This window comes from Gekko japonicus, unplaced genomic scaffold (genome assembly GCF_001447785.1).
Source record: "Gekko japonicus isolate JY-2015 unplaced genomic scaffold, Gekko_japonicus_V1.1 scaffold1314, whole genome shotgun sequence".
NCBI classification, from domain to species: Eukaryota; Metazoa; Chordata; class Lepidosauria; order Squamata; family Gekkonidae; genus Gekko; species Gekko japonicus.
Window position 1 is genome coordinate 359,534 of NW_015169816.1, and position 22,239 is coordinate 381,772.

At 45.6% G+C, this 22,239-nt stretch overlaps 1 protein-coding gene across 1 annotated transcript in view; it reads left to right on the forward strand.

Moving 5' to 3' along the window:
* The window catches only part of CENPC (centromere protein C), a 49,242-nt gene extending 27,894 nt beyond the window's left edge, over nucleotides 1–21,348 (forward strand). Inside the window, exons 10-13 of the mRNA XM_015417176.1 lie at nucleotides 5,288–5,377; nucleotides 17,562–17,654; nucleotides 17,953–18,107; nucleotides 21,223–21,348. Coding sequence (XP_015272662.1) covers nucleotides 5,288–5,377; nucleotides 17,562–17,654; nucleotides 17,953–18,107; nucleotides 21,223–21,348 — 464 coding nt within the window. The remainder of the gene's footprint in view (nucleotides 1–5,287; nucleotides 5,378–17,561; nucleotides 17,655–17,952; nucleotides 18,108–21,222) is intronic.
* Nucleotides 21,349–22,239: the final 891 nt, after the last annotated feature.

Genomic DNA, 22,239 nt, shown 5'->3' on the forward strand with positions numbered 1-22,239 from the left:
CTGAAAACATGTTTGAGGAATGCTTTAACCAACGTCCGTGCTGTCGGCAAACTGGGGAATGGAATGAAATGGGCTTGTTCGGAGAATAAATCCACAACCACCCAGATTATTGTCATGTTTTTGCTAGGAGGTAAGTCTGTGATGAAATCCATGGAAATCACCTCCCATGGTCTATTTGGGGTTGGTAATGGTTTCAATAATCCAGGGGGTTTCCCTTTCCGGGGTTTGTACATGATGTAGGTTTGGCAGGAGTGAACATAGAGATAAATCCTTGTGCACGTTTGGCCACCAGAATTGGCGTTGTAGTAGGTGCAGTGATTTTACAAAGCTTGTGTGGCCAGCCAGTTTAAATCCATAGACCAGGCCCATTACTTCCCCCCTCAACAGTCTTGGAACAAACAGTTTTCCATCTTTAAACCAGCAACCATTTTTCTCTTGCACCAAGTCCCCCGCCACCTCCACCTCCCGTTTATCAGCCTCCGAAAAAGCGGAGGCAAACTTGGTTTCCCATCCCCAGGGGGGGGGGGGAGAAGGAGGGCCCGTTTAGCTTGGCCCCACATCGTCACTACGCCCAATTGAGAAGGCGTGGACACTGAACCTAGGACCTCCTCCCGCCAGCTTTCGTGCTGCAGGAGGCGGGACAAGGCATCCGCCAGAAAGTTCGACTTGCCCGGGAAATGGTGTAGGGTAAATTGGAACTTAGAGAAGAAATCAGCCCACTGAAGTTGTTTAGCATTTAGATTTCGGGGGGTGCGGAGGAGTTCTAGATTTTTGTGATCCGTCCATACCTCAAATGGCACCCTCGCCCCTTCCAACCAATGTCTCCATGTGGAAAGAGAAAAGGAGGGCCAATATTAAAACCTTTCCATAAAAGATAAAAAGAGGTACATGTGTTTATTAATAATAATAACAAATTTTAAAACATATATAGAGGCCCATTTACAACCAATGCATATAAAATATAACAATATCAAGGGCTTATAAAGTTGACCGTACACGTTTCGGCCAAATAGGCCTTCCTCAGAGGTCATACATATGTGGCAAGATGGTTAATAATTATTTTCACATAAACACAATCAGAAATATATACAAAGTATAGATTCAATGAGGACCATAAAGTAAATTGCTGTAAAAAAATAAAAGATTAAACACACATATTTTACAAAAAATTGAAATCTATATAGCCAATCTATAAATATAGACCATAAACTTACTTCAAAAGTAAAATCACCAGGCACAAGGTAAATATGCCCATAAGACCTTTAAAGTGCAATCACTAGCCCAGTGATTATAAACCTAAGGAGAAAAAATGAAAATCAGTATATCAAACAACAATAATAATAAACTAGTTACTTGTGGTCCAAAAATTTCCTTCTTTGATTGTGTTGCCACAGCATTCATAAGTAAAAAGCAGTGTGGGTAAACTTTAAAAAGTTGGAGCTTTATAATTAGTTAAACTGGTCATGTGATTGCACCTTTCACGTAGAGTATACCATTAAGGGATAAAGAAACAGTACAGTTTGACTGGTGTGCAATATAATCTTGTTAATATATCATGTATCTCTATATAATCTTTGGACGGCTTTATTATGTTTAAATCTGTACTGTTATGAATTCGTCCCCCTCTCATATGCGCACATGAAAGTAAGCGTCCCTTAAATCAAGTTTGGAGAAAATCTTTCCCTTAGCTACTTCGGCTAAGAGATCTTTGATTAATAGCATGGGGAAAACCCGGACTAAATCTTTATACTCCAGAGGAATTTTAGCGAGGTCCTCAGTAGCTAAACACGCCCGCACTTGGGTACTGTCAGGAGCCATCCCCCACCTCGTGTTCCACACATGGCTCTGGCACTTGGGGGAGATTAAGTTGATAATCCTGTCACCCCACAGAATATAGGGATCATGCCCATGGAGCCACGGGTTTCCCAACACCAGGGGAAATCTAGCCCCCGGGGACACAATAAAAGTCCGTTCTTCCCAATGATCCCCGGCCCCCATGTGTAACGGTACAGTCTCAAATCTACAGGGCTCTTTCATCGGGGACCAATCCATTTGGGTAAAGACTAATGGGTCGGCCAACTGGACCACGTCAGCGTCCAGTCCTGAGACCACGGAGGGGTTGATTCCCAATTCCACAACCTCCAGGTCGTAGAGGCCCACATACCAGGTAGTCACCGCACCCCGCAAGCGGGAAGCAATGAAATCCACTTGTTGCTCCTCGTCGGGGAACAAATGAGCCCAGCGCTCAACTTGCTGAAGTCTCTGAAATTCGCCCATACGCTTATCCGTGCTCTGGTAAGTCTCTTAAAACAGATTTCAACGCTTTTTTTTCTGCTCCCCCCTTAGTATTTCATTATTTAGTTCATGTGCATGGGAGGGGCCCCTCCCCCGCTCATTTTTCTCGCCATTCCCAGGGCGTAGCTTTTTTAAAAAAAATTCTCGTATTCGCTTTAACCCGACTCACTGTTCATTGTTGGTCATACAACCTAGCTCAGAACACGTTCAAAATGCTCGATCTCTGCCGCTTGTCCCGGTCAGCGGCTCTAGATCCATATGGACACTCAGCGGCAGGACCTTTTCTGTATTCAGACACTCTTCCTGAAACTTTCCTTGTTTTGCTTTTCTGTAGCCACTTCGGGGAAGCCCCAACCCTCTTTCTTTTCCTCTCCTTTCCCTTCGGCATTTCCACCTCACACACTTCACTCTCACTCAGATTTCCTCTGCACAAATCCCTCGAGAGATCAACTAGGGTAGGAAATAAATTGTTTTATATTATACTTAATTTCGTTAAGCCTCCTCCTGTTGAGCCTTCTCTCTTCTTGGATTCCGCTCGGTTCGACTAGACCCCCTCTTGCGCTCGGCGTGACTTGCATCTCGTCTGGGCTCCGAAAACATTCTGCCTCGGGACAAGGCTATAGCACAGCTGGGTGGGTCACCACCCCCTCTCCTTCTGCCAGCAAATGTCCCTTGCCAGAACTCTCTCTCCAGGAGAGTACTGGGCATTGAAAAAAGCTAATGGAGGAGCTTTCCTGAGGAGGTTCTTTTGTATATGGAGGAGAAACCCTCCTCAGGAAACAATCTATATACAAAAGAACCTCCTCAGGAAAGCTTCTCCATTAGCATGTTCATAGCCTGGGGAACTCCTACAATGACTCAGCCCCACCCCACCTTCTGGAGTAGATAGAAATTACCTGAAGAAGAAGAAGAATTACCTGCCTACCATTTTTCTTCTCACCTTGACCCAGAGAGTACTCCATCTTTCTGTGTTATACCTCTGAGGATGCCAGTCATAGCTACTGGCGAAACGTCAGGTTCTACAATGCCAAGACCATGGCCACACAACCCAGAAAATCTACAGCAACTAATGAACTCCGGCTGTGAAAGCCTTCAACAACATATCTAAAGAACAACTTGGTGATCCGGGATAAGTCTGATTCACTTGCCCCAAACACTGAGGAGAGCAGAGCTGAGTAGTCCTGGCTGGAGCACTCTTCTCTCAAAGTAGCAGAAGGGGGACTTGTAGGCACAAGGAAGGGCATTACTGAGTCGCTGGTCTTCCCTATTCTGCCTCCGTGTCACCCCATGCTTAGATGGCACCTTTGAGGATTGGGACTGTGCTACTCAAGACAAGTAGGTTGTCACCATTATATGGACAGGTTGTACCATGGAGTTCACTGCTAGGGATGTGCAAGGGAAAAAATCAGCATTTTTTGGGTTCGGGTATATTGAACCTGGGAAATAATCGGGATTGGCAATTTTGGGGGGGGGGTCTATTATATCCTATACAGAGAATTGATCTGGGGGTATCTGGGGTTTGGGAGGGTGGTTTTTGTGGTAGAGGCACCAAATTTGCAGCATAGCTGCTGAAGACTGTCCTCAAATCCCCCTCCAAGTTTCCAAAGGATTGGACCTGGGGACCCAATTCTGTCGGCCCCAGAAGAAGGTGCCCCCATCCTCTATTGTTTCCAATGGAGAAAGCAAAAGGCACTTAAAGGAACTGTCCCTTTAACTGCCTGCTTTCTCCAAGCTATGCGACTCTTCAACCAGTGAGCTCCGAAGGTATGATTTACTAGCCATGGAGTCATATTGTTTGGAGAAGGCAGGCATTTAAAGGGACAGTTCGTTTAAGTGCCTGCTATCCACTGGACCCGAAAAATCCCAAGTATTTTTGGGATTTTTCGGTGTGGCCATTTTTGGATAGCTGAATCAGCAGCCCACTTGATGTCTGGCTGAGAAAATACCTGAAAAATACTGGAAAGTTTTTTTTGGGGGGGAGAGTTGGCTAGGATAAACCGAATGCACTCCCCTATTCACTGTCCTTCCCTCAGCTGAATTCATAGCTATCCAACCATGTTTTGATAGCCTTTCCTTGTCTCTATTGAAGGATGCTATAGAACTCGTGCCATTTTCATAAGTGGTGAAGGGGTTATATGCCTGTTATTTGTAGCCCTGAAAAAGGTTGCTGCCTAGTCCACTTTGGATTTGAAGGGTGCCAGTAGCCTGATCTCATCAGAGCTTGGAAGCTAAGCAGGGTTGTCCACAGTTAGTACGTGGATGGGAGACCACCAAGAGAGACATGTGTTACTCTGCAGAGGAAGGCAATGGCAAGGCACCTCTGAACGTTTCTTGCTTTGAAAACCCTGTGGATGGAGTCACCATGAGTAGGTTGTAACTTTCATTATTGAAGGGAATGCGGCTTTCTTTGGTTGATCTCAGGGCTGTGTGCTTCTGCATTACTGTTCAACCACAGCAACGAGAGTTTTTCCATCAGGCAAGTTTTGTTTGCATGTCTGCGTGTTTTGTGTGTGTGTGTCAGTTCACTTACCATATTGCTTTAATATCTAGCCCAGTTCTTAGGCTACCATTAATAGTTCTGCTTTTAAGCTGTAGGAGTATCTGTAGGGCTGTGAAATAATTGGCAAACATGGTTTCCACCCAGAGTGTTTGAAGGCGGCAGTAGATTGGATGTGGACCAGTAAACTGAAGCACAATCAAACATCTGATAACCATCTGATAAAAGAATTGAGGATTCAGCTTGTTCTGGACAAGACTGTATTTCTCACGAAGGAGCAGGTTCTGAAGTCTGCTCTGCAGTGTCTCTAATCACCTTTCGTTGGTTTGCCAGCCAGTAGAACAGCTTCTGCCCTCCAAGCCACAGGGCCCAAAATGCTTGGTCTGCTCTTGGTCATGTTGCTGCTCTAATGCCACGTTGTTCTGCTTGCCTTCATTAACAATTTTTTAGAGCTGATTATGCACAAGTGATTCTATAACTTCTGTTTTGTTTCAGGCGGGCTGGTAGCCAGTGGAATCATATCGCCTAAAGAGAAAGAACCCTATAAACTTAATAGGATAAAACAACCCACAAAGATGGACTTGGGTATGGAAGTCTCTACATCTTTTTAGTATTTCTCCGTTACTGCTACAGAGGTTTGAGATTATGTTATTGGAGTTAACTAGTTTTGTAGAAATCTCCATGGTCAGTTGGATAGATGCAAGCCCTGAATTTGCAACTCTGCTCCTTTTCTTTCTCAAGAGAAGAGGGCAGCAGGATAAAAGATTGACTCTAACAACTTAAATGTCCCTTTTTGCAGAAAAAGAATCTCTTCCCTTAAAAAAAAGAAGAAGCAACCCCCCCTCCCCCCCGTTTCCTTTTGTGGCACTTGCCCCGGTCTAGCATCAGAGTCAGGGTAGGCTGAAATGCTGAGCTGGGAAACAGCAAGTAATCGCTTGGCTTCTGTGTATATCCTAAGATCCGCATAACTGTAGGGACCAGCCCCACTTGGTAAAGGGGCAGCAGAGGTTGTCCCTGCATCTGCTCTGAGTTTCAGGGGTGTTTTTCGCTTGGCTATCAAGGGCAGCAGTACAAGACGGCATGATGGGCCTCCTAACCTGGGGGTTCCGGTGAAGTGACTGTGTGTAGCCGATGAGCAGGCATCAGCCCTATGGTCTCTTGGTAGAAGTAGCACCTCAGACCGGTTGTAGAGAGCTTTCCTCGTATCGGCTGACCTCAACACGAAGGTGGTGAAAGTAGTTCTTATCTCCCTCTAGTGGCCCATGGATTTTTCAACCTAGTAGTAAGAGCACAGAAGTCTCTGTGAACCAGTACCCTGGTTGTGGCATTCTGGCTGGACATTAAAGGCCATTTCTGAACTCCTAGGTAAACAGATCTGGCTTGTGGATAGGCAGATGCCCTCCAGTCAGTCTGCCACACACACACCCGCCCCCAGTCATCACTTTCACCAGTGGGTGCTGCCAGAAGGACCTGTGATTCCTAAGCAGTGGGGGGTTCCGGAAGTGCCGGTGCTAAAACTGTGGCCCCAAGGGCCAGTTACCTGCCCTTCCCTCTGCCCTCAGCCTGGTCCAAGTCCCAGCCCCCTCTGATTCCTTGAGGCACCATCAGTCACTGTCCTCAGGCCCTCAGGGACATTGCAGTAGTAGCTGTCACTGAAACACCTCAGGCCATTTGCACAGCAAATCCTGCCCTTTCAGAAGGTTTTCCATAGGACCACCAGAATGACTTGTGTAGTCCTCCTGGAAATCTCCCTCCCAGGCAGGAGTTTTGTTCCTCCCAGAAGGCCTTTGTCAGGCCAGGGGAAGACGGCCATAAGGGTGATTTTCCTCGAAAACCAGGAGCCCCTGCTTTCTTCCTTCATCCTCACTTCAAGTTGGATGAAAAAAGGTCTTACCTCAGAATGTGCAGCCATCTGTAATTATGGGTTTTGTTTACACAATTTATTTGTATCCTGCCTTCACATCTCTGCAAATGGCCAGGATAGATCGATCTTTCCAGTAATTTAGCAAAATGAGCTCAGGTTTTTCAGGAATTGCATATCCTGTGATGCATTTTCTGTGAGCTATAATCTTTTGCCAAAATTTTCTAAGATGATCACAATTCCACCAACAGTGTATAAAGTACCAATTTCACCACATTGTTTCCAACTCAAAGGTTGAAATTTAGGAGCAATATAGTGTATTTTAACAGGAGTCAAATACCATCTGGTAAAAAGGTTAAAGATTGTGTTAGTATATTAATTATATTGGTTGTGAACATTTTTTATTGCCATATAACTTCCCATTGTGAGTCAGTAAAAACTAGTTTACAGTTGTCATGCCAAGCCTTTTGACAAGGGCGTGATCTTGAGCTCTCCAAATTAATTAAGATTTTGTAGATTTTTGAGATATGTCCTGTGTCATTTTAAAGTATACCTTCAAATTCTGTTATAGGTGTTGTTAGAATCTTCTTCGTGGTCTCTGTGCATCACACCCTTGGGACTCCAGGCGCCTGCGCCGACCCCGAGTGGTGACTTCTAAGCTCCAAAGAGGATCTTTTGCGCCTTCTTCCCTGCGCATGCCCAGGAACTCCACCACACATGCTCAGGGTGGGGCGCAGAGATATCCCGCCAGTTCTCTTCTGACCACCACGTGAATAGGATGTTTCTTCATTGCTCTATTTGGTGAATTTCTCCCTTTCTTCAGCTCAGTTCTTCTCCCTACAAAAAATAAAAAATAAAAAGAAAGAACTTACTATTTAGTCTATGCGGGGGTTCTTCAAACGGTGTTCCCACTGTGGGAGCAAACTAGCTCCAACCAATGGCTACTCCCTGTGCTTGCTGCTCCTAGGTGAGGCTCACAGGACAGACACTTGCTCCCACTGTGCTAAGTTCTCAAAGCAGACCAAGAAAAACAGCCGCTCGCTTGCAAGCCGCACTCTTGGAATCGGCCCTGGCCCCACCTACAATGGCTACTAAGTCTGTACTGGCCAAGGGATCGACCAACCAGTTGCTGTGACTGGCTCGACACTCTACTCCATTGAAGCCATCGACGTCGACCCTTCCTGATCTCAGGGTGTTGACATCGAAAAGGTTGGGCTTGACCGTAAAGTCCTCCTCGGATTCTCCTGCGAAGAAGCACAAAAAGAAGGTCCATGTGCTGGACAAGGGCAAAGAGACACACCCTAGCCAGCCGCACCGAGCTACAAGCCCTACACAGGACGCAATGCATCACCATACAGATGCGGAGGCTGTGTCATGATCACTGGACCCGATCTCCATCCAATCGGCACTGACTCAACAACAGACGGATCGGGAGAACTCCCGGGTATTGAAACCCCACCACATTGCGTCACAATCTCTCAGCGTTTCTGAGACTGAGGTTGATGAGATTGATCTCACTCAGAGAAGCTGTCACTGCTCTTCCTCATTGGGCTCAATGAGCAGAAACAGCTCTCCACCACTGGCACCCGCTCCCCACCACTGGCACCCATCGCCATCGATCGCAAGGTGCTTGTGAGAGCCAGGTGCCATCCACGATGCTCAACCACCTCAGTGGCAAGTACCGCCAATGTTGCCATGGGATCAGAGGCAACTCCAATTCTTATATGGTGCCTATCCTCCCCCCTTTCTGTGGCTCCAGATGTGAGGACCATCACACTGGGATCAACGTTCCGCATTTTCTTATCACTCCAGTTCACCCCACCGAGCGACATCGAAGAAACCAGTCGATGCTCCGATATCGGCACTATGACACTGACAGAAGCCAGGGCCGAATCTGACAGAGCAAACCCTGTTGATACCAATAGGACCATCGGCATCAACATACATCAAACCCAAGTCATCAGTAACTCCCCTGCAGACTGAATTGGAAATTTTGGACACCGACCATAGTGCCCGAGGAAGGGACTCTGATGATGATGACTCAGTGCATCACACTCCAGAGTTGGAGCCATTGCCTCCTACTCATTCTGCCAAAGACTTACCCATTTCTCCATCCGAAGATTTGAAATCGTATGGAGAACTTGTAAAAAGGAAGGCACACATATTAGGTCTCTCCATTGTCCACTCATGTCCAGATGTGACCAATATGGTCTTTGACACTGTGCAGCTTGACACATCAGCGGCTGTAGCCCTTCCCATGACCACAGTCATGCTTCAAGCTGCAAAACAACCATGGGACAAACCCGTATCTACCCCTATATCCTCATGACAGCTGGACCACATGTATAAAGTTCAGGAGACAGGAGCGAGGACCATCAGGGGAGGACAGTATCCAAAAGACTATGCCTCCTGATAGCTACACACCTGCCAGGGGAGCAGAACACTCAAGCAGACCACCTGAGCAGGGGCAGTGCCAAGTTGCACGAATGGGAAATGATTGGACTCACCTGCACCACCCAGTATTCGACAGGTGGTGATACCCGACCATAGATGTCTTCACAATGAGGCACACTGGGAAATGCCCGAATTTCTGTTGCCGGGGGGGGGGGCATAGACTTGCTGTCGTTGGCAGACGGCCTACTCATCCCTTGGTTGGACAGTTTTCTATTCATGTTTCCCCCAATTCCACGCGTCACCAGGGTTGCCAACAAGATCCTGAGGGAGAGGCCAGAGTGCATCCTCATCACTCCATGTCAATCCTGGTTCCTTCTCCATCTATCCCAGGGGGAGATTCATTATTTCCCCCCTGTTCCGTACCTCCTTCTCTCTCACTGGGGGAAAGTCGTCCATCACGATGTTCCCCATCTAAAACTGACGGTGTGGAGGATCACCTAGGCTCTTTCTCCCAAAGGGTGAGGGATGTCATGATAAATAGTAGAAAACAGTCCACGAGGAGGTCCTACACCTACAAGTGGGTGACGTTTGAGTCCTTTGCCCGGGACCACGGGGCCTCCCTGGCAACAGCAGGCCTTTTTCTCATCTTTAATTACCTGCTCACTCTGGTGGATAGGGGCATGAGTCATTCATCTTTGTGGATCTACCTTGCCGCCATCTTAGCCTACCACAATCGCACAGATGGCTCCTCTGTGTTCACCCACCCAGACACTAAACGCTTTTTGAAGGGCCTGCTCCGTCTCTACCCCCCAGTGAAGGAACCCACCCCTGCGTGGGACCTACTCCTAATTCTCCATGGTTTAACTCAATGACCCTTTGAACCTATGGCCACGTGCAACCTTCAGCTGCTATCCTGGAAAACAGCCTTTCTGGTGGCCATTACCTCTGCCAAATGAGTGGGTGAGCTGCGGGCACTTAGGTGCGACCCACCTTATCTCCATTTCCATGGGGAAGGAGTATCATTACTCCCTGACATCAAATTTCTCCCAAAAATCATCTCAGATTTTCACCTTCAAGCGGAAGTCTCCTTACCTACCTTCTTTCTTGACCCGAAGTCCGATTCAGAGAGGTGACTCCATCTACTAGATGTTAGGAGAGCTCTCTTGTTCTACTTGGACAGAACCAAAGCATTGCATAGGGATATTCACCTTTTCGTTTCCTGCGTGGAACATAAAAAGGGGCTCGGGATCTTGACTCAATAATTGTCGAAATGGATAGCGGAGATGATTAAGTTATGTCACCTCCTGGCTAAACATCTGCTTCCAGGCCCGGTCAGGGCACATTCCACAAGGGAATTGGCCACTTCCACCGCCTTCCTCAGGGGTACCCCCTTGCAGGAGATCTGCAGAGCTGTGACTTGGGTGACACCTACCACATTCATCAAGCACTATGCCTTAGACATTTGAGCCAGGAGCTGTGATTCAGTGGGATGAGCTGTTCTCCAAACGATGTGCGACTGAGTAGCTGCCATCACCTGCCACCAGGGAGGTGAGAGCTTGCTACTCTCCCAAGGGTGCGAAGCACAGAGACCACGAAGAAGATAAACAGGTTGCTTACCTGTAACTGATGATCTTCAAATGGTCATCCGTGCATTCACAGCACCCGCCGACCTTCCCCTCCGCTGGCAGCCTACAGTCTTGCATGGGTTGGACAGCGGTCAGAAGGAACTGGTGGGATCTCTGTGCCCCACTCTGAGCATGCGCGGTGGAGTTCCTGGGCATGCGCAGGGAAGGGGGCATGAAGGATCCTCTTTGGGGCTTAGAAGTCACCGCTCGCGGTCGGTGTAGGCGCCTGGAGTCCCAAGAGTGTGAATGCACAGATGACCACTTGAAGATAATCAGTTAGAGGTAAGCAACCTATGTTTTCTAATAAATGTTTAATTTGAAAATGCTGAAACTATGGAATCCTGGCTTCAAAAGTTTTTTTCTAATTTGGATTTCTCAATAATATGCCCCTTGTGGGTTATGTCTATCAAACGATAAAGCTTGAAATCTTTCCATGATGAAAATGAAATGAGTCGTCAGCTTCCCCAGGGGGGAACCATCTCTGTGCAAGGAAAGATGAGAGCGGAGATATAGAGGGGGCTAATTTAGATTTCTGTAGTTCCAGATATGGAGGGTATTCTGTTTAATTGAAGATGGTCTCTCTGAATGTTTATTCCAAATTATATCTATGATCTTTCTGGAGCTTACAGATGTTTGTTCTATAATTATCCAGTCAATATAAAGTTAAGAGTTTAGTAGCATTACTAAGTTTTAAAAATAGTTGCTTCATAATAAAGTCTAAGGTCAGGTAAGTCAAGGCCCCCAAGTCTGGAGGGTCTATGCAATACCTTAAAACCAACTATCTTTTTTTAATTGTTCCAAATAAAATTATTTAAGGATTTTTACCGTTTTTGAAAAAAATTATAAGAAAACCTCTTGAATCGACAGCTTGGAGTCCCGCCAACATCTTGCCAAACATAAGAAACAATTTAGACAACTTATTGCCAATAAAAAGAAAATCTATATAAAAATATCCTGGGACAGGCTCATACTACCTTGTTCTGGAAAATGACAACGAATCACCTTTTTAAATATTCATCGCCCTTGGACTCTCAGATTGTGGCTTGAGATTGGGAAATCTACTTCCAAAAGATCTATGACGGACCATCTCAAGAATTCCCACCTTCTGTGATAGAAAATCTGACTGAATGGCCACCTGTCTCTCTGCAAGAAATCAAATCACTTATTAACTTAAAGGTGGAAAGGCTCCTGGAATTGACCGCATACCACCAAAGCTCTTGAAAAACAATGTAGATTGGTGGGCACCAATCCTGGCATCGCTTTCCTCCTACATACACTACTGGTCACATACCCGAAGACTGGAAACAAGCGATTGTAATACCCTTCTTCAAGAAAGGGAAGAGAGACAATCCTGCAAATTACAGACTTATTAGCCTGCTCAGCTTTATCAGTAAAGTTTATGCAAACCGTCTGCTGGAGAAATTTAAGTGCTGACTGGAACAAGAAAATATAATTGTAGAACAGACAGGTTTCAGGGCAGGAAGAGCCATATTAAACCATTGCTTGGTCTTGCCGCATTTGATTGAAAAATATATATCAAAGAGCTCTGTATTGTTATATGTAGCCTTTATAGGCCCCCACAATCCTATTTTGTTCCTTTAGTACAATCAGAATTCCTAAGAAGAATTCTTCAATTACCCAGATGGGTCTCAAATGCAAATCTGAGATTGGAGAGAGGCATGATTAAAGTATCAGGGTGTGCCTAGCCTCCATCGATCTATGGCTAAAGTTAAACCTCGCCCCTAAGGGGCTAACCCCCCTTATTCTTAGTGACAGCTTTCAATCTGCATGGGAGAAGGCAATAATTGATAGTTTGGCAAACATGGGATTTTCTCCTCACTTGATTTTGAAAATGGGACTTGGGCAATCAAAAGCTTTGCTAAAGCAAAACATCTTAGTGTGGTGCAGTGTGGTGTAGCAAGGTCACCAGCCTTTCTACCTTCACAATGAGTCAGATATGTTCAAGTCACTGCCCCAGCAGAGTACCTATTTCAGCTGGAGATCCCAAGCCATCGGAGGGCATTCACTCTCGCTAGATGGCAAGACCTCCCAACAGTGGTAGTAACAGGGCGATATGAAAAAAAAAATCCTTTGAATAAAAGATCACGCCCCTGTGGCAGTGGTGAGTCAGAAACAACAGATCATGTTCTCCTTTACTGCCCTTTTAATAAAATGAATCGCTCAAAGTTTATCTCCCCCCTGCTCAATAGAAACCCTGGGTGTTCAAATCCGGGATATGTTAAAATGTTGCTCCTGGGAGAAAACCCGCAGGTGACTACACTTTGTGTGAAATTCTGTGCAGCAGCCTGCAAAACTCGACTGAACATTTAAGAAAGTAAGGAAACATAAAATACAACATAAGCCAATATAATATATATATATATTTATAAGTTTGAAGTCTTAAAGGTTAAAATCCTTCTCTCATATCCATATGTATTATTGGAATTTTATTTACAATTTCTTATACAAAGTGTATTATAGTTTTATTTGAAACTTTTAACAATTTTGGGCAATGACTGTAGTATATTTTATTCAGTGTTTCATGCATGTGTAATACCGTAATAAATGACTTTGAACTTTATTGGGGATAGGGATAGATATAGCACTAAAATAAAATAAAAAGTTTGGGAAAATAAATGATTTCACCATGTTGATTCTTTCCATCCAGGATAAATTTAATTTGCTCCACTGTAATATGACTTTATTCAGATTAATAGAGTTCAATGATAGATTTATTGGGTAGAATTCTAATTTAGCTTGATTTATATTTAGTCCTGAGACGTCACTAAATTTGTTGATCATTTCTTCAGTGGCAAGGAGCGAGGTCTCTGGGTTTGTGATACACATTACTGTGTCATTCACAAAAAGGCTGATTTTAAATTTTTTATCATTGATAAGTATGCTTTTAATCTGGAGATTTTACCTAATTGCAATAGCCAGAGGCTCTACAGAGACTGCAAACAAGAGAGGTGAAAGGGGGCAACCCTGTCTTGTGCCTCGAGAAAGCAGGACATCTTCAGAGTGCAGATTTATTTTGACTTGCACTTTTGGGACTGAATAAAGAGTTTGGATAGCTCATAAAAATTTGTCTCCAAAGCCCATTCGGCTTAATAAGGTTTTTAGTTATGAAGTTTCCAGGCTGTCGAAAATAAGTGCTTCATTATGTTTAATTTTACATTAATTTATTAAATTCAAAGTTTTGTGTGTATTATCAGTTAGGTTTCTATTTGGCATGAAACCTGATTGGTCTGAGTGGATATAATCGGTGATAAAGTGGTTTAACCTGTTAGCTAGAATGGCTGTGAATATTTTAGTGTCTTCATTAAGAAGGGAGATGGGTCTGTATGACTTCGGGTTGGTAAGGTCTTTATCCTTTTTTAGGATTACAATTATGTTTGTACTTTCCCACATTTGGGGCATTTTTCCATTAACTAAGATATAATTATAAGTGTCCGCTAACAAACTAGCTAATAATACAAATTTTTTTAAAAAATTTGGCAGGGAAGCCCTCTCTGCCAGATGATTTATTATTTTTCAGTGCCTTGATGGTGTCAGTTACTTCCTGGGTAGTATTGGGTTGATCCAAATAATTTCTGTGTTCTTCTGAAATGTTCTTGATAACAGAATGTGAACATAAATAAGCTGTAATGCAGTCTTTGGATGCATTACTAGACTTATACAGCTCTTTATAAAAATTTACAAAAGAGTTTATAGTATCCTTTGAGGTGGAAAGAATTTCACCTTGTGTGTCTTTGATGAAGTTCATATATCTGGCTGAAACTACAGGCTGATCAGTCTGACTTCTGTTGCTGGGAAGATATTAGAGCAGATTTTAAAGGGATCAATCTGTAAGCATCGGAAGGACCACTTAGTGATCCGGGGAAGTCAGTGTGGTTTTGTCCCCAACAGATCTTGTCAGACCAGCCTGGTTTCCTTCTTTTGATTGTGTGAAGAGCGTACTGGATTGTGGGAACTCTGGTGATGTAATTTAGCTGGATTTCAGTAAAGCTTTTGATAAGGTTCCCTATGACATTCTGATGGGCAAATTGGAAGATTGTGGACTGGACTATAGGACAGTTCGGTGTATAGGAAACTGGTTAGAGGACCACACCCAAAGAGTGGTGGTCAATGGCATTTCATCAGATTGGAGGGAGGTGTCTAGCGGGGTGCCGTGGGGCTCAGTTTTGGCCCCAGTACTTTTCAATATTTTTATCAGTGATCTGGATGAAGGGGTAGAAGGGCTAACTCATTACATTTGCTGATGGTACCAAATTGGGAGGAGTAGCAAACACCCAAGAAGATAGAGTTAAAATTCAACAAGAAGTGTGTGACACTGGGCCTTCGCAGCCACGCCTAGGATCCCTCGGACACGGGTTGGAGACAGTTGGCTGGAGGATAACCGTGAGCCTCAGGTGTAGGGCGGCTCCTGGGTTACTTCACCTGACTTGGGAGTCACACCCTCACAGAGTTCTGGCTGCGTTGTGACTCAGGGCTCTCTCTCTCAGAGCTCCTATCTCTGTCACTTGGCCACTCCGCTTCTCCTCCCCGGCTCTGGTAGTTTCTCCCGCTTTTATTACCACTACCCCAACCTGAGCTCCGCCCCTTCACCTCCCCCTCCACCCTGTGCGGCTCCTGAGGATGTCCTTCCAGTTTTCTTGGCTCCCTTTGGTTCGTCCGGTGCTCTGCCGTCCGGGTGGTCAGGCCTTGATCCCGCTTACAGGTTAGGGCGGGCCCCCGCGTCCTCGCTGGTGGAGTTCAGTCCCTCGGGGGCCTCTTCCTCGGCATCCCAGGGGCCTCCCCAGGCTCATGCGTCTCGGTGCCGCTGTCAGGTGAGTCCTGGCTGCCCTGCCTTCTTCCAGGCTCCTCAGTGTTCCCGCCTGTCGGCTTCGGGCGGTGCCGCAGACGGCTGGTCTCATCCAGCCAAATGCCCACAGGTGAGTGTGGGAGAGGTGCGAGTGGTGCCCCCATCCCTGGTGCCCTCTTCGGGGGCCCTGGTCGTGGGGCCTGTCTCCAGCTCCATGTTGGGTCCCCTTTGAGGTGGGCTGCCATTCGGCCAGGGAATGATTGCTATGCAGTTCCTGTTGGCAGTCGCATCAGTGGTCTTGGGGGTGTTGTTCTGGCCCGCCCTGAGGGAGTCTGTCCTTGGCAGCTGCGTTGGAGCTGTGCCCTTCGTGGGGGGGGGGCCTAGTCCTGAATACTCTGGAGAAGTGGGCAGTTACAAACAGGATGCAATTCAACAAAGATAAATGCACAGTATTACATCTGGGCTACAAAAATGTCAAGCACAAATACTGGATGGGGGGATACGTTTCTGGGGAGTAGTGTATGCGAAAGAGATCTTGGGGTAAGAGTGGACTGTAAACTAAATATGAACAGTCAGTGTGATGTGGTGGTAAAAAGGCGAATTCAGTCTTGGGTTGTATTAAAAGGGCCATAGCATCGAAATCGCAGGAGGTCATAGCTCCTCTGTATACTGCCTTGGTCAGGCCACGCCTGGAGTCCTCCTGTGTGCAGTTCTGGAGGCCTCACTACAAATAGGATGTGGGCAAAATCGAGAAGATGCAGAAGAGAGCAACGAGGATGATCAGGGGTCTGGAGCCCTACGAGGAAAGGCTGAGGGACTTCTTGGGAATGTTTACTTTGGAGAAGAGATTGAGGGGGGACACGATTGCTCTCTTTAAATATTTGAAAGGCTGTCATTTTTAGGAGGGCAAGGAGCTGTTCCAGTTGGCAGCAGAGGAGAGGACCTGAAGCAACGGGTTTAAATTACATGCAGAAAGGTATCGGCTGGATATTAGGAAAAACGTTTTCATGGTCAGAGTGGTTCAAAGGTGGAATCAACTGCCTAGGGAGGCGGTGAGCTCCCCTTCACTGGCAGCTTTCAAGAAGAGGCTGGATGAATATTTGTCAAAGATGCTTTAGGATGGTCCTGCATTGGGCAGGGGGTTGGGCTAGATGGCCTCTATGGACCCTTCCAACTTTGTGATTCTATGAAACTTTTTTTTTAACCTTCCATGAAAGAAGTCTTAGGGACTTTGAGTTTCTATGCCAGTATTTTTGTTTTAAAAATAAAAGATCCTTTTGAATTTTAGATATTTCTAATGCTTCTAAATGTTTCACCAAAGCCTTTCTTTGCTTTTGAATGCCAGGAGCATGAACACACACACACACACACACTTTTTTTTTGTCATAATCTGTACATGTAAAGTTGGTAGCATTCATTTCTTTTGCTCTTTACAAGATGGCATAGTAAACCTACAGATGGACTCTATATCCACCAAAGCAGCAGGATAGCTGATATATTGAAATGTTATTAGGTTGAAACATTCTACTAACTTTGATTTCTACACTTTCATGATAGTCTCTTGAGTATTAAAGACTGAAAGACATTCTTCAGTCACACAGTACTCCACTACTTGTGAGAGGCTGATTTCTTTGTCTAGGGTGTTGTAGACAAACAAGGTATCTGCTGTGGATTTGTCCATTGGGATAAGCTTCTAACTCCAGTACCTGTCAGAAAGTGGTTTGCTATGGAGGTACACTGTTCATTCCTCTGAACAATGTTTTTGTTGTTGAAAATATCTGTTCTTTCAAAGACTTAGACAAGTTGTTCAGAAGCAGTCAGACCAGGAGAATTTTAAAATAGGCTTGGACGGGGTTTAACTGAAAAGAACGGTTTCTTTTGAATGGCATACGTTTATGGCACTCTGGTTTTTGCTTCTAGTTTGGGTCTTCTGGATAATGTACATACATAAAACAAATTCTTGTTGCTGATTTGCCCATCAAACTGCAGACTCACCATGTTGGAGCCACTTCCGTATTTTTCTCCATGCTTGTGGCAGTAGCAATCTGGAGTCCCATTTTCCTCATTTGGTCTTCTGTCTTGCAGAGAATATGCTGAATAACGGACATGCCACCTTAAAAGATCCCTCAGAGCCAGCTCATGTATTTGATGCAGCCTCAAAGCAAGAAGTTCTTCAAGGTAAGTGATGGGAACCTTTTCAGAGGCTTAGTTTTCTCTTTCAAGCATATACAAACGTACCCTGCTGCCGGAACATTCAGAAACTGTGGTGATCAATCAGATTCTTTTATCCTGTGTCTTACCACAGTATTCTTGTCCAAAATAGTGTAGTCCCCTCATTCTGCTGCTGGATCTCCTGTGGCATTGTGACAATAAAGTAGAGGCGTAATCTATCTTGGGTAACAATTGCGCCAGGGCAGAATATGTATGGATGGATCTAGAACTGTCTCTGAATACTTGTTTTCCAATTTTATAACAGAATGTGTCAACAGCGGCCGTTCACATTTGCTTTTCTTCAGTAATGAAGATGTGTCCGTATATAAATATTTTTCGACACCCCTCTTTTCTGCTGGCAAACTGATAGTGAAGCCCTTCAAGGAAAAGGGGTCTCAGTATTCCCATACAGATACACTGGTAAGTATGCAAAAGGGTACTGTACCCCCCTTGACGTAATTTGCAGTGTCAACAGGTTCTTCTCTCTGGTGTTATATTTACTATCAAATAAGCATTTCAGTATTCTAACATTTTTGTTAATGTTGGACCTCTTGAGGAGCATTATATTAAGCCACTAATTGATCGGTACCGTCTCCCTACACCCTGGGAGCTCTGTCTCCTTTGCTTAGTGAGAAGGCTCCTAAGATCACTCTGGCAATAGCAAAGTTTGTTCCAGTCCTTTCAGCCCTCATGTCCAAACAATGAGGAGTGAGAATCTTCTGCTGCTCAAGATTTGTTAGTCAATGAGCTTCTAAGGCAATAAAAGGAAAATGTGCATGAGGCCATGTGCATGAGAAATGAAAGGATTAACAGTGTTCCAGAAAGCCCAAACCACCCATCCACAAAGGAGTCCACGTGGTTTGCATCTTCCTAATTCTCTGTTTTGCTCTTGATTCTTTCTGGTTGGCTGTTCCAGAGGGAGTGGGTAACTCTGCTGTGTTTGTATCGTTTGTAACTCCCAGTGGAAGAGAGATGGCATAACTACCCAGCCCTGAAAGATGCTGCCTGCTGCAAAGCTGGCTAAATTATTTCTCTTCACTCAGCTACTTCTGTTTAGGAGATAACCCTGGCAGTGACTTGCGTAGAATTATTTGGGTGTGCTTGGCTGTATAAGCAAAGTGTGTGTCTGCTTTCATTGGAGAAAAAATGTGCCTTGCGAGTCAGGTTTGAGAATTACTGATTGCTTCCTGTGCCCAAGAATAACCCTTTCAGCCGAATGCTGAGATACTGTGAGTGGAACTGTGACTTGAAAATGGGTCTTGTGCTGTGAAACTCTAACAAGGATACGCATGCAGTCAATGTCGAGTTGAAGGCAGGAGGGGAGAGAGCGTTGAGCATCTGTAGAAGGAAAAGTGATCAGTTGTTTTCTGCTTACCACTGGAATTCAATGTATGCTGAAATGTATGTTTTAAAAAATTCAGTGTTTTACCATATATCTGTCAAAAGGGCTAAACTACACATGACATTTTTGTAATGGAATATGCAGATCCAGAATGCTGGAAATACCTCTCCCTCCCTCCCCAGGCCCTTTTGGCTTGGGAAAATGGGGCAGGGAGGGAGGTGGGAGGCCGTCCTCCCCATGCCACGGCCGCGAGCTGAATTGGGCCCCTGCAGAGACCTATCAGCTGCCAAATGTGCAGGGGCCCAATTCAAAGCAACTGAATTATCCATCCATTGCAGGTTTTGTAATACCTTGTTACACCACTGATCACTGTACCATCTAAAGCTGCTCCTCAAATTTGCTTTCAGACAACTGTCCCTGACTGGCTCCTTCTCTATGCTCTCTGGATAACTCCCTTTCCATCAGTTGTGTGATTGCTGCTTTTGCTGCTTTTAGAATTGTTCAAGAAGAATTCCACATTTTTAGAAGCATCCCTTCTCTCGCCTGTTTTTGATCAATAGTTTACCTCATGTCGGTCACAACTTTGCGACTCCCTTCTCCACATCAAGTGTGACAAGTGTAAGAGAACTCTCTAACACAACAAATATTACTATTATTATTACTACTATTACTACTACTACTATTATTATTATTATTATTATTATTATTATTATTATTATTATTAATTCGATTTCTAAATCACCCTCCCTCCTACTGCAGGCCTTAGGGCAGGTAAAAACATATTTATCGTACAACCATAGTCATAGTAGACAGATGGCACATAACAATGCAATTACACCTTATCAGGGGAAAGTTTAATCACTTCGAAGCTGGGGGAAGGGAGCGAGAGGAGGGCCCATCAAATGGAGTTGTCATTCTCCGCAATCAAGGGCCTCGGCCACAGGCCTGGTGGAACAGCTCTGTTTTACAGGCTCTGTGGAACTGTGAAAGAGCTGTGAAGAGTGTTCCATCTGGCCAAACTCAGGGCTGAAAAGGCTCTGGCCAAGGCGAACCGAATGCTTCTCGGTGCAAAAATCCTCAGTAGGTTTTTATCCAGGAAGCATAGTGGTCTTGGCGGGGTATGTGTGTGTGTTTAATATCAGGAGAGGCGGTCCCGGAGGTATGTTGGTCCCAGACTGTATAGGGATTTAAAAGTTAAAAACCACATCGCGAACCTGATTGGGTATTCCATCTGGAGCCAGTGCAGCTGGCAGAGCACCAGCTGGATGTGGGCTCTGACTGGAGTTCCGGTAAGAACTCGCGCTGCCACATTCTGGACCAGCTGAAGTTTCCGGGTCAGTCTCAAGGGTAGCCCTGCATAGAGTGAGTTACAGTAGTCTCGTCTGGTGGTGACTGTTGCATGGATCACTGTGGTTAAGTCGAGGTGAGACAGGGAAGGGAGCTAGTTGCCTGACCTTGCAGGCCGGAGGGAGAGTGTGGACTTCTGCTCACGCGTGTCTTGAAGAACAGTGTTGGGGCATGCACCTCATATGCAGCAGGAGTGAAGCCCATCTCCTGTGTTGCCTTGAAGCAGTGGGGGCAAAAGAAAGGGCTACCTCTCTTCATTGCTTTGGGTCTCCTGTTGTGGCTCCAGATGTGACCCAATGTAAGGAGAATGTGTGTGTCTCCCCCCCCCCCTCACCTGCTATTCTGTGGGACCCATCACTGCCCTTCTGCTGTTGAGAAGAAACATAACCGTGGCTACGCTGTTCCTTCTGGCTTACGTGTTAGGCTGGAAGCTACTGAGAAGTTCATGTAAACGTATTTTTTTGGTACTAACTGTTCATGAGAGAGTTAAATGATTTTAAGTGTGGTAAAGTTGCTAATTTATAAAACTGCTGGCTGTGCTTCATTCTGATTTCTAGGTGCCTTCTCTCTGTCACTTTGAAAAATCTGTTGCTGAATTAAAAACTGTCATGTGATCTTAAGGCTCAGCCCTCCAGCAAGCCTGTTTTCTATGCTTAAGAAGGACCCCAACATTCTGTGTTTGCAATCCCTCTTTTTGTAGGATTCTAATTTTTCTGGTCAGGGGGAAAGCACTGTAGCCCATTTGCATGCACTGGGAATCTTGTTCCACCATCCCTAATTTTTTTAGCCCTGCTGTCAAGTTTAAAGGCTAGAAAAACTGTTTTATGTCTGGCTTCTTCTGCTCAGTGCTGCATGCGGTGGGCTCTGCACTTCTGCAGCAGCAAAGTGTCCACTCGGTCTGGTGGCTCGGTGAGTGGAACAGTCCTTTACATCCGGGATAAGCTCCTCCTCCTCTATCAGGGTCGGCCTTGAAGCTTGATCCAGGCGGGGGAGGGGCTTGTTCCCTGGGACTCTCCCAGTCTTGCTGGCTCTGCTGACTTAGCAGGACGAGGCTGAGCAGCACTCCTCTGGTGCCTGAAAACAAGAAGAAAAGAAGAAAGAAATTTAAAGTCAAGTCACAATCGGCGGCATTACTAAAGCAGCCAGTGGCACCGGGAGAACCCTGGTAGCCGCAGCTGGCTAGCAGACCCCTGCAGGTCTTTGGCTCTTGAGCGAAAAAGACCTCTCATGTTTGACACACGCTACGGAGGGGTGGCGGCGTTTGCAGTGGCAGTGGGGCGACGCTAACAATCTGGCACTCTTCCTGGCCGCAGGGGTCCCAGTCTGCGTTTGAAAGCCTATAACTGGGTCCTCAACCTCTCCTAAGAGAGGGGAATCGGTGGATGTTCCTAGGGAGGCCCAGAGAACCTGGGGCTCATTCCCTTAGGAACAGCAGGCTAAAAAGGAAAGAGTAAAGTTTCTTCCCAGAGCTAAAAAAGCCACCCAGACTTCCACCCCGATACATGGGTTCTCTCTTCCATGGCTTTTTAAGCCCCTGGATTGCGGAGACCATTAACAAAGGCTCTTGACATTAACCAAGCTACTAGGAATGATAGTGTCCTGTCAGGACATTGTTCAGTGGTCAAGACTTCACTCCCAACCCCTGCAGAGGTTTTTGCTTCCGTACCAGGAGGCAATAGCACACCGGAGGTTGAAGGTACTCTACCTCCCAGAGAGACTGTGCCGTCAACTAGGTTGGTGGATGGATCCCTTGCGCTTTGTACAGGGCTCCCCTTTAAGAGACCCACAGAGAATCGTGATGACGACAGACACAAGTCTGTGGGGGTGGGGAGCACACTCAAAAGGGGGGAGGATGATGCAGGG